The following is an 11,245-nucleotide window of genomic DNA, read 5'->3' on the forward strand; positions in this document are numbered from 1 at the left end:
GTAAGGGAGTGTGAAGAGTGGGGGCTATGGAGAGGTAGGTATGAGGTTTGTGGGTGGGTGTGGTGGGGAGTGTTGGTGGGAATGGGTGAGTGGGTATGGAGTATGTGGGGTGAGGGAGAGTGGCTGGGGGTGTCTAGGTTGGGGGTGGGCTGTGTGTGTGGGGGGGTGTGGGTGTGTGTGTAGTGGGGTATGAGTGTGTAGCAGTGAGCGGGGCTCCCCCCAGAGGTGTGTGGGGGGAGTGGAGTTTGTGGGAGGGTGGGATGGGTGCGATGTTTGTGGGTTGTGAGATTGTCGGGGAGGGTATGGTTGTGGGGTTTGCAGGGGAGGGTTTATAGGTATGGTGGGGTGTACATGGTTGCCCCTGCATATGCCCCCCTGAGCCGGTCAGCATTCTCCTTGCAACAGTGCCCTGCGGCACCTTCCCACCACCGCCAACAGTACGCAACCCCAGCATGCCCCACACCCCCACCAGAGCGGGTCAGCCAGAACCCAGTCGCAGCCCTGACTCAGCCTGGCTTGAGCCGCCTGCCTGTGGCACAACCTGCTGCCCCCTGGGCACACAGCGGGGCTAGGGCAGCTCCGCAGCTGAACTGCCTTTCTAGTCAGTGCAGGCAGTGGCAGCTCCTTCTGGCTGCCGCTGCCATCAGCCCCAGCCCCACAGTACCAGTGGGGACCCACGTTGCACAGTCCCAACCCTGCGCACCTGCTCTAGGCTCGCCTGCCCAGGCTCAACAGTGGCAGTGCGGGGAAAAAGCTGTTGCTCAGCCTTGGGTAAAAGCAGCTTATCTCGCTCCCGGTGCTAGCTGCTCCCTGCTGCAGCCACCTCGAACCTGCATGGGGCTGCCCTGTGTCTGCTCTGCACTGCCACCGTTGCCCCACGGGGCAGCCCAAAGGCAGTGGTGATGGCAGCAGAGACCCAGGGCAGCCCCGTACAGGCTCTGGGCAGCTGCAGCAGGGAATTGCCAGCAGTGAGGGGGAGGGGGGAGGCAGTGAGGGGCCACTTTTACCCCATGCTGAGCAAGAGCTTTTGTCCCACACCACCACTGCTGGGCCTGAGCGGGCGAGCCCACAGCAGGCACGGGACATGCAGGATCGGGGCGGTGTAGTGGTGATCCTTGCTAGTACCCGGCTGGGTATATGGGGCTGGTGGTGGCGGCAGCAGCCAGAAGGAGCTGCTACCACCTGGGCTGCCTAGAAAGGCAGTCCAGCTGCAGAGCCACCCCAGTCCTGTTGTGTGTGGCCAGGAGGTGGCAGCATGTGCCACGGCTGGACTGTGCCTGGGCTAGGGGACCAAGGGACCCGCTGTGGGCCATATTTTGCCTACCGCTGTTTTAAGCTATGGAAAGTATCTGGTTTTCTTAGGAGCCTACCACAGGGGCTTGTGCCCATAAGCACTTTTCCTTAAGGAGTTGGTGAGCCATAAGGCCATCCAGGAAGCGATTCCTGTCTGGAATCTGTTTCTCACACACTGACGGAAACTACATGTCAGATCTCTGCCAAGCTTGCAGTGTGTGCTGACTTTTCGGTGAATTAACGTTACATTTGCATACCTGCAAACTTCATAATTTTGGGGTTAATGGAGAAGGAATCTGATCCACCTGCCATTTACAGTTGTACACTTTAACCCCAAATGGTAAAACCCAGGCTCACAAATGGTAAGAACAGGTACCAGTAGCCTTGATACCTCTGAACATGGATACTAATGAAGCTAGGCAGAGAGGATACACAAAGTTACCCTTAATAGAACATAACCATAGCTAAACATGCATAACATAAGCTGGTTATGCAAATATGAGATGAAAGATAATGGATTGCTTGTTTTGCAATGCCAGGAGTTAAATAAAATTTAGGATATGTAAAGGTAGAGCTGGAAGAGATTTGGAAAAATTAATCCTTGAGTAAAATATCTCCCCTGCCTCCTGCCCTCACCTTTTTTTTTTCCCCCACAGGATATTTAAATATTGTTAAACCCCTGGTATGCACAGGGGTCTCCTTTTTATTTGGATGAAACTAGAGGCAAAAATCCAGCCCTTGGATTAAATGGGGGAGGTAGGAAATTCTTTGTATAGGAAAACTCTTTGTAAATGCTCCTGCTAGGACTTAAAGCCAGAGGTTTTTTGGCTAGACAGTCTTGCCCCTCAGCTCAAGGTCAGACTGATCATTGTATTTGGGGTCAGGAAGGAATTTTACCCCATGGTCAGATTAGTAAGGACTATGGGGGTTTTTGCCCTCCACTGTGGTTGGGGGGTGTGTAGCCTGCCACCTGGGCGTATATTAGCAACCTTTTACAGATTCAGGACGTTGGCTGCCATGGTCCCCCTGCTTTACCTGTAGGGCATTATCTCTTGTGTTGTGATTTGCTTGAGACAAACTGAAGATATGAGACAGCACACAAAAGACTGAAGTTGCACAGGAGCTTCCTCACCAGCACCCAGCCTCTCAGTGTCACACCCAAGAGACATGACTACAAATGTGGAACAAGAGACTGAAAAAAATACCTGACTGTAGAAAAAATGAACGTTCCAGAGGCCGAGCCCTTACCACGAGGGGTTGATGAACCATGGCAAAGGTGGCAGTGTCTCAGGCACCTATGCATCAGAGTTGGACGCTCCAAGGAACTAATGAAGAAGTAGGGCTATATTATATCATTGGTTCAACCACCTGTGACTGTGATACAGAGCCTCAGACTGTGCAACACCTGCTCAGTGCCCGCTGCTTGAAGACACATGTACAACAAAAGATCTTGCAAAGTACAGCGAACAAGCACAAGCATGCATAACAAAATGGTCTGATGTGGTATAGAGACATGAGAACAAGTCGTGTTGTCAGGATTGACAGTAGTTTTACGAAGAGATTAGATTATGGATTTGGATAGGATGATTTGGATAGGGATGATCCTACCTTAGGCAGAGGGTTGAACTAGATCAGTGGTTCTCAGGCTTTTTTTTTTTGTACTTTTTTTGACCCACTTGTAAACATTGGCCAGTCCTGACCCACAGCTCCCCATCCCTCCAGCCATGCTGGTGCTCCTCACTCCCAGCCCACTGCCCCAGCCCCCCAGAGTGTGGGGGTGGGTGTGTGGTGTCAGGGGAAGGAGCGTATGGGGGGAGCACACAGTCTGGCCAGACCAGCATGGGCACAAGCTGCCACTTCTGTGACCCAGCAGGTAGGTCACAGCGCAGGAGGGTGGAGCAGGACAGCGAGACTAGTTGCTGCTGCTGCCACCGCTATAAACCCTGTGGCACCAGCAACACAAGGTGTAATGGTGGGGGGGCACATTGCCCTTCTGCTGCCAGCTGCTTGCGTGCCGGGCCTCAGCTCTACCCTACCACCATGGCCTGGCTGCCAGCAACTAGTCTTGCTGCTGTGCTCCACTCTTCTGTGCTGGGACCCACCTGCTGGGGCATGGAGGTGGCTTGTGCCCTTTCTGGTCCAGCTAGGGTGTAGCCCTGTGCCTGCTCTCCATGTGTTGCCTGTGGTCCCCTCCTCCCCCCTACCCGTTGCCTAGGCCAGCCCCCCAACACTTCCTCTATGCTTTCTCCTCCCTCCCCTCATTAAACATACTTGCTGGAGATGCTCTCCACCCTGCGAGGCTGCCACATGCATGTGAGTTTGTGCACATGCACGTGGCTCCCCCTACATCCTGCTCCCCGCAACCCCTTGCAGGCTGGAACACTGACAGCCTGCAAGGGGAAACCCACGCTTTCCCATGTTTTTCTGTGATTGTTCATGATCCTTTCACATATTCTTGCAACCCACTTTTGGGTCACAACCCATGGTTTGAGAAACACCGGACTAGATGACCTGTGGAGGCCCCTTTCAGCCTTGCTGCTCTGTAATTTCTAAGTAGCAACTTGATGTTTCTGAAGTATCCCGGTGGCCACCAAACTGCACTGAAGTAGGGTAATTACTCGCTAGGAGCATAGGAGAGGCATTCTGAGAACCAGGCAACACTCCGTTTAGAAACTGCAGAAGAGGAGACAATGGCTGCAGACAGTCAGTCATCAGAATACCATTTTTAGACAAGAGTTATGAAAACTTGCTTAGCTTCAGGCACTTACTTATGTCCTACTGACTTCAAGGATTTGTAAAACTTTCCAGTGACACTGAGTAGTGTAGTCATTTGCAGTGTTTCTTAAGGAAAAAAGGATATGCTGAATGATTTTGTGAACTTGCCAGGTATAAGGGGAGAGTCTAGAGCAAGAGACTTTAACTCTTTGTTTTTTCCTACTTCATCTGAATAGTTTGTTTGAATAGACTTCCATTTAGTTTTTGACACTGGTGTAAAAATGCCGGCATAAGATAACCACAAATCACTTAACTGCCTAATGCAGTCTTATCACCGACTGCTTCTTTTGAAAGTTTTGCTTTTATACAAGAAGACAAGGAAAGTCTGACTGGAGAGAAAATAAAGATGAAGTCGGTAAAAGTGATCCAGGTGTTAACAAAGCTAGTCTAGCAAGAATCAAAGAACCTTTCCCAGCCCAGGTGCATGAAGGAGGTAATATGACCAGGAAGATAAGATTTTATAGGACTTGCTGGGTTGATCACCTGTTAGTAACAACTCAGAGTAAGGGCAAAGTTACACATTACACACAGACCATACTAAAGCTGTGGAATATTCTAATTTTAACCTTGTTAATGTGCTGGGAGGGGTCACATGCTAAGGGTTAATACTGTTTGTTGCCTGCACAGCTCTGACTTGCCACCAGAGGGCTAGTGAGTAGGGGTATGGGTAGGAGTTAGGTCACCTGGGCTCTATTCTTGCTCTGGAGGGGAAGTGGGTTGGAGCAGAGCATCCTGGGATGCTGGAGGACTCCAAACTGCTTGTTTTATCTCTATGGAACAGATTGAAGTTACCCAGACATGAACTATGGCCAAAATTTGGAATGGGCTTCTAAGGGAGGTGGTGCTCTCCCCTGCCTTGGGGGTCTTTAAGAGAAGGCTGGATAGGCACCTGGCTAGGGTCATCTGATCCAGCATTCTTTCCTGCCTAGGCAGGGGTTGGACTCGAAGTGTTGAGATCCCTTCCAACCCTAGCATCTATGAAACTGTATTACGGCTCAGAGTTAAACCTTGCCTAAACTGGCATAACTGATGCTCAGAGGACACTTAACACAAGTTAACAAACTTTAATGTGCAGACACTTACGTTTTAAGTGCCTTGAGAATGGTCAAAGTGTAACTCATAACTTCACTCCTAAAGCTCCAATTAAAGATCGCCATATTTAAAATTCTGTTGCTGGTCTGTGCAAGAGCAAGGCTTTGGCACATTGGTCTTTTCAGTATAGATTTTACTCTTTGCTGTGTGATTAGCATTATCTTGTTAAGGAGAGACTTGGCCGTACCTAGAAATTATAAAGAGGGAAAATGCAAACACACTGCACTTCTCTGTGTTGGCCCAGTGACAGCCTATACTTAAGGGGCTACCCAACTTGAGGCGACTGGCCAATTTTATGGGCAGATCATGGGGCTGGCTGTCATTTTCACGGGCTTATGGTGGTGGGTCCCCTCCGCCCCTGGCTGAGCAGCCCTGGTGGCCCTTCCCCCTGCTGCTGATTGGTGGAGAAGGCTATCCATAATATGGCCCCACCACTTGCCACTGATTGACCGAGAGGGCCGTCTGTGATGTGGCCCTGCCTCTTGTGGCTGATGGATGGAGGGGGCGGGGCCTCATGCCAGGCAGCCCTCTCAGCCAATCAGCAGTGGGGGCAGCAGCCACCTGGCTTGCTCACTTTCATACCAGCAGCCTTCTTCATGCCAGGCTGTGTGGCCGGGAGGATGGCTGGCTGCCACTGGAGAGTCAGCATTCCAGTATTTTATTTTCAGTAAGTTTTTTGGGGTGGCGGTTGGGTTTTTTTGCCCCACAGATTTTGCAGAGGTGGCCCAATTTTGCAACTTCCATGAAATCCACACAATCGCGATTTGTGTAGGTCCCTAGGTATACTGTGCCAAAGCATGTTTTAGGCATGACTGTTTTTATAGTTGGTGACATCATCCTTTTTGAAGCAATCAGGTAGATTTGGAGATGGAACTGGCCAACACTGTCACAGGAAAGCCAGCAACAAATATTCCAAACTATTCATCCCAGCGTCTGTCTCTTCCATTATGAGTTATCTCAGGACACGTAGGACAGGACAGGGGGGACGAAAACATTTATAATGGGAAGCTCCAAATGAGGAAAAACTTCTTTGGGTTTGTTCTTTTTTTTAAATCTTGCTTTAATCAAACTCACTGAAATGAAGGCCCTGGCTCAGAGGACAGCTTGTGTGTGTTCAGTTCTGTTATAACAGAACTGAAGAGTCTCCCAATGCCTAAAGAAAGATATTTGTGCCTGAAAGCTTGCAAAGAACTTTTTTCCAGCTATTTAGTTGGTTGAATAAGATACCGCATCTACCCAAAAAACCTTGCCTGCCTATGTCCTTACACCAACATGGCTACAACCAGCAACCTTGTTCAGTTCTGTTGCACTCAATCATTTTGTGCCTCAGGAGTTACCTGTTTCTGGTTAACAGTCCCTTAAACCTGGGGTGAGCAGCCTGCAGCATGGGTGCCACAAATAGCACGGGTAGCCTATGTGTATGGCACTGGGCAGACTGGGGAGAGGACAGCAAGCACAGAGGCAGATAGGGCAGGCAGCAAAAAGCAGAGCATCAGGTCAGGCGGGGAACACAGGGCAAAGAGCAGAAAGCAGTACAGCAGATCAGGTAAGGGATTGGAGTGGCGCTGGGAGAGGGAGCAGGGCTAATTTGTGGCATGCGAGCCATAAAGGTTGCCCTCCCACTGCCTTAGACTTTACTCTAGTCAGTTTGCATAGTCAGTTTGAAGAAAAGTTTGTCCCCAGTTATCCATATAAACTGGCTATTCGTGTGCCACTACTGCAAAAAAATAAAAAAACATTTTTGCATGCCCTGCCAGCTAGATTAAAGTGCTCTGCCATTATGGGACAATAATCATATGTTTCAACCCTGGCTTATTACTAGGAGACAAGGAAGGAACAAAACAGCTATGGTCTTGCCAGTATTACATGTACTTTATTTCCATAATTCTCTAATTGCAAAGAGCTGTGTGTTACTTGAAGGACTATTGTGATTCTACAGATCTTTCTGCTTTCAACCATTTCAAATGGGAAGGAAAAGCTATTGCTAATTCATGTTAAAGGTTTCCTTAACTCCTCCATGCTTAGAGCAGATATATTTTGTATTATGACAACCTGTTCAGACAAAAGTCTGCCTGAATTCCTGATGTCCAGAGCCCTAAGATTTGTGTGTCGATAGACAAAGGGGAGGTAGAAGTAACTTCATCTCTTTTCCTTTCTCTTTCTCCTGTCTGTCCTTCCTTTTCCCTTTGCTTCCCAGGCCTGGTGAAAACAGCCTGTATATTTGCCTTGAACAGCCATACCAGTGACGGGTGCTTTTTTATTTTAGAAATTAATCCAGCACACAGATGTCGCACTCCTTTTAACTAACTCAGGCCATATAAGTTTTATACACACTGCCCCTGCTACGATCCTTGCCTGGAGCACCCACAATTGCTAAGTGTATTTTACTTTTGTCTCTTGGATGCTGTGTCGTGTGCCCATCTGTTAGCATGGCCTTGTGCCAGTTCACACGTTTGTCAGACCTGAAGGCTTGGGACTGGGCAGTGAATTTGTAGCCTTAATGTAATCACTGTCAGCAGCATGTCAGTAGAAGTTTGCCCTTTCTGCCATTGATACTCAAAGGCATTAGTGCTCCACTGAATTCAGGGGAATAGGTTGTAACTGCATTGTTCGAAGGACACAGGCAGATAAGGTGTTTGAGTAAATCTGATATCTTTTAATAGACCAACTCAAATAGTTGGAACAATTCTTCTTTGCAAACTTTTGGGTACAAAAGCCCGACTAAAGGTATTTGTACCCAAAAGCTTGCAAAGAAGATTTTTTCCAACAATTGGAGTTGGTTTAATAAAAGGTATCAGATTTACCCAGAGAACCTTGTCTGCCACTGAATTCACTAGCTTATTAGACTTCTACATCTAAACACAGTACCCAAATGCTGGGAATGAAGCATCTTGAAGTTATGTTCGTGTCTGGCTGCCCTGAAGGTAGTTAGCACCATTTAAAACAAATGGGTAAACGTTTGAGGAGCTTATATCACTTTTTAACGTGAGACTTGGGCTCCTAAAGCAATTTAGTACTCTCGAAAATCCATTGTGTTGAAAACCTAAAAGCAGTCAGTCAGGGAAGGCACTCAATTCAGGGTATTGTTGCTTGTCAGTCCTATAGCAGGTGGTGGCTCCAGGGGTTAAATAAAGCTGCAGAACAGTGAACTTGGTTATCATGATTATTCTTGCAATGAACTCTGTACTAGGAAGCCTGGGATTCTGATCCATGATGGTATGTGTTTAGAGGCTTGTCTGGCAGAAGCAGGCTCAGGGGTGATCTGGTGGCTGCCTATAAGTTTATCAGGGGTGCTCACCAGGATCTGGGGGACATCTGTTCACCAGAGCGCCCCAAGGGATGACAAGGTCGAACGGTCAAACTCATCCATGACTGTTTCAGGCTGGACCTAAGGAAGAACTTCTTTACTGTCCGAGCCCCCAGGGTCTGGAATAGCCTGATGTTGGAGGTGGTTCAAGCACCCACTTTGAATGCCTTCAAGACACGCTTGGATGTATATCTTGCTGGGATCCCATGACCCCAGCTGACTTCCTGCCCCTGGGGTAGGGGGCTGGACTCGATGATCTTCCAAGGTCCCTTCCAGCCGTAATGTCTATGAAATCTGTGAAATAAGATGATAATTTATGTGTGTATTTGACAATGAATCCTCTTCCTTAGCCCAGATTAGGTGAGGAGGAGGAGAAGGTAAAATGGGTCCATCTGTTTGTTCACCAATCGGATGGAAGATGTTGAGCTCACAGAAGGGAAAGCCACCTGCATCCTGGAACCTTTCCTTTCCTTTCCTTTTTCAGCCAAGTTCTATGCAGTTTTGCCCCAGCCCGGTCTGTTTTGGTCAAGAATCTGACTTGTATTTCTCCCTTTGCGTGAAATGGCGATATTTGTACAGCACCCTTAGCAAGGGTGCAGTCATACAAGCATGGGATACTTCCCACTGCAGACGGGAGTAAGCCATACAGATGTACATACTGATATAGTCTCATCTGTGATAGCAGGGGCTTGTCTTTTTAACTGTGCAAGCTGATGCACCAAAACAGCTAGTGGTTGCTTAGCTTTTGTACAGATTGTGAGCATACTGTTTCACGTTGTGCGGGTCCCACCTCCACATACTTTCTCTGCTGTCCCCTTGGCTCTTCTTTTCCTTGCTCTCTGGAGTCCACCACCTTCTTTCTGGGGTTTTTTTCCTCCTGGAAGTCGGTAAGATCCCTTGATTAGCTGCCTTGTCTCCTTATACAATGCCATGCTTGATATCAGCACTTTTGTCATCTCTCTCCCCAAGGCTGTAAATATGTTGCCTCTTAGCAAACTCAGTGATATCCTTTCTCTGTTCTGCTGCAACCCTGTGCCCACAGAGACCAGATTTCTGCTTTACTCGAATAAAGAGGCTGAGATGGGAAGAGTAGTATATTGCCAAATCCCTAATTCGGGTTTCTATGAGAAGATTCTGCCAGGAAGCTGTTGGCTCTTGAATATAGATTAAGTTGGGCAGAAACTGATCCAAGAAGCTCAGGAAAAACCACATGGCAAAAAGTATAAAAATCCCTGTGTTGTTTTTACACTTGAGACCTTAATGATGTCCCTTAAAGAAGAAATAAAAATCCAGATGAGCAAAGGAGTTAAGGTAGATATAGCTGTCAGTACTGATTTGTACTGTGGCATCCTTCTAAAAGACGCTTGGAGAAAAAAAAAGCAAACCTAACTCAACTTCAGAAAGCGTTATGCACTTACGTTTTAAACCTGCGCTATGGGCTGGGTTGTCGACTAAATTAATAAACATATAAATCATTCCTGTAGCTCTCGGGGTATTCCACCAGATCTGTTCATTGGCTTGGTTTAATACAGTCTCAGTGGTGCCTTTCTAAACTGCCCTGCTCTGTGCTGAAATGCTGTCTTAATTTTAAGAACAAATCTTTACTTTTTAAACTATTCTGAGGGTTTTAGAAATCCAGATGGCTGTCCCCTTGGTACAAGGAGTCGCAAATGCTTTGATCTGCAAATACTGTATTTCAGCCCTTGCATCTGGAGCTCATTTTGGGAGATTGCTGTTCAGAGCAAAGTTCTAGGGCTTCAGCTCTTGGAATAGGGGTTATTTTTCAGAGATGAAAGCTTATGCTCAAAGTGAGTTTTACCAAACTATAAGGCCATGCTTATTAAACATAAAAGGTGGTGGCAGGGAACGCACCCAACTTACAAATGCTGCTACTCAGTTATACAGCTGCTGTGCGTGCTGAAGTGTGCATCATAAAAAAGCTGTTCTAAGGCGTAATCAAATTGTAAAGGAAAAACCCCTGTTTCTTCCTTCCCAAGAGAAAGTGTGGACTGTTTTCCTTTACATCTGCTCTAGATTTGTACCTTACATTTAGCATTTTTTCCTGCGCCTAGGCAGGAATCACATCTGGGAATGCCAAACATTTCATACAGGTTTCTGTGGGAGGACAGTGCTTACATATATACTTGAATGTACATCTTGAAGCTCCTCTTGAGAAGTATTTCAACTCCATAGATTTTAAGCCCGGTTAGGAAATTGGCCTTTTCACATTGGCTTGGGCATGAGGTCTGTTCTTAAGAGGTCCAGAGTGGTCCCAGCTTTCCTTAGGATTCCCATGGCGATCCCCTTGCTTTGAGGCACCCAGCTTTCCTGAGCTCTAGCAGCCAGGCTTTGCACAGCATGTTTTTCCAGGTGCTTCAGTGTTTAGGTTGCCTGACTTTTTGGCTCAGAGCAACTTTTAGTTTTATGCCAACCATTGTACTGTATTTTGTGTGTGGCTCGACTCCAGTAACTGGGCTGTGGGGGAAACAATGTTCATCTAACCTGCACTCTACAAATACCTTTTTTCTTTTTTTCTTCTTTCTTTACAGAGAATATTCCCCGGGAGACACTGTTGCATTTTTCAGTGAGGCTAGGTCTGCAGCGGTTGACGTGGTTTCTGTTACAGCAGCCAGGTGGAAGAGGAGCTCTCTGCATCCGCAACAATGAAGGAGCTACGCCTGTGACTCTGGCCTTGGAGAGGGGCTATCAGAAGTTGCATCAGCTTTTGACAGAGTAAGGATGATTTCCTCAGTTCCTGCCTTGGCTTTCCATCCCTTG

General features: G+C 47.6%; 1 protein-coding gene across 2 annotated transcripts in view; it reads left to right on the forward strand.

The window, feature by feature from the left end:
* The window catches only part of LOC109288498 (A-kinase anchor protein 13-like), a 219,497-nt gene extending 208,278 nt beyond the window's left edge, over positions 1 to 11,219 (forward strand). For both annotated transcript variants that reach the window (XM_019504053.1, XM_019504052.1), the window contains exon 6: positions 11,017 to 11,219. In XM_019504053.1, coding sequence (XP_019359598.1) covers positions 11,017 to 11,204 — 188 coding nt within the window. In that variant the 3' untranslated portion in view covers positions 11,205 to 11,219. The remainder of the gene's footprint in view (positions 1 to 11,016) is intronic.
* Positions 11,220 to 11,245: the final 26 nt, after the last annotated feature.

Source organism: Gavialis gangeticus, unplaced genomic scaffold (genome assembly GCF_001723915.1).
Source record: "Gavialis gangeticus isolate Ggan-Ray unplaced genomic scaffold, GavGan_comp1, whole genome shotgun sequence".
Lineage (NCBI taxonomy): Eukaryota > Metazoa > Chordata > Crocodylia > Gavialidae > Gavialis > Gavialis gangeticus.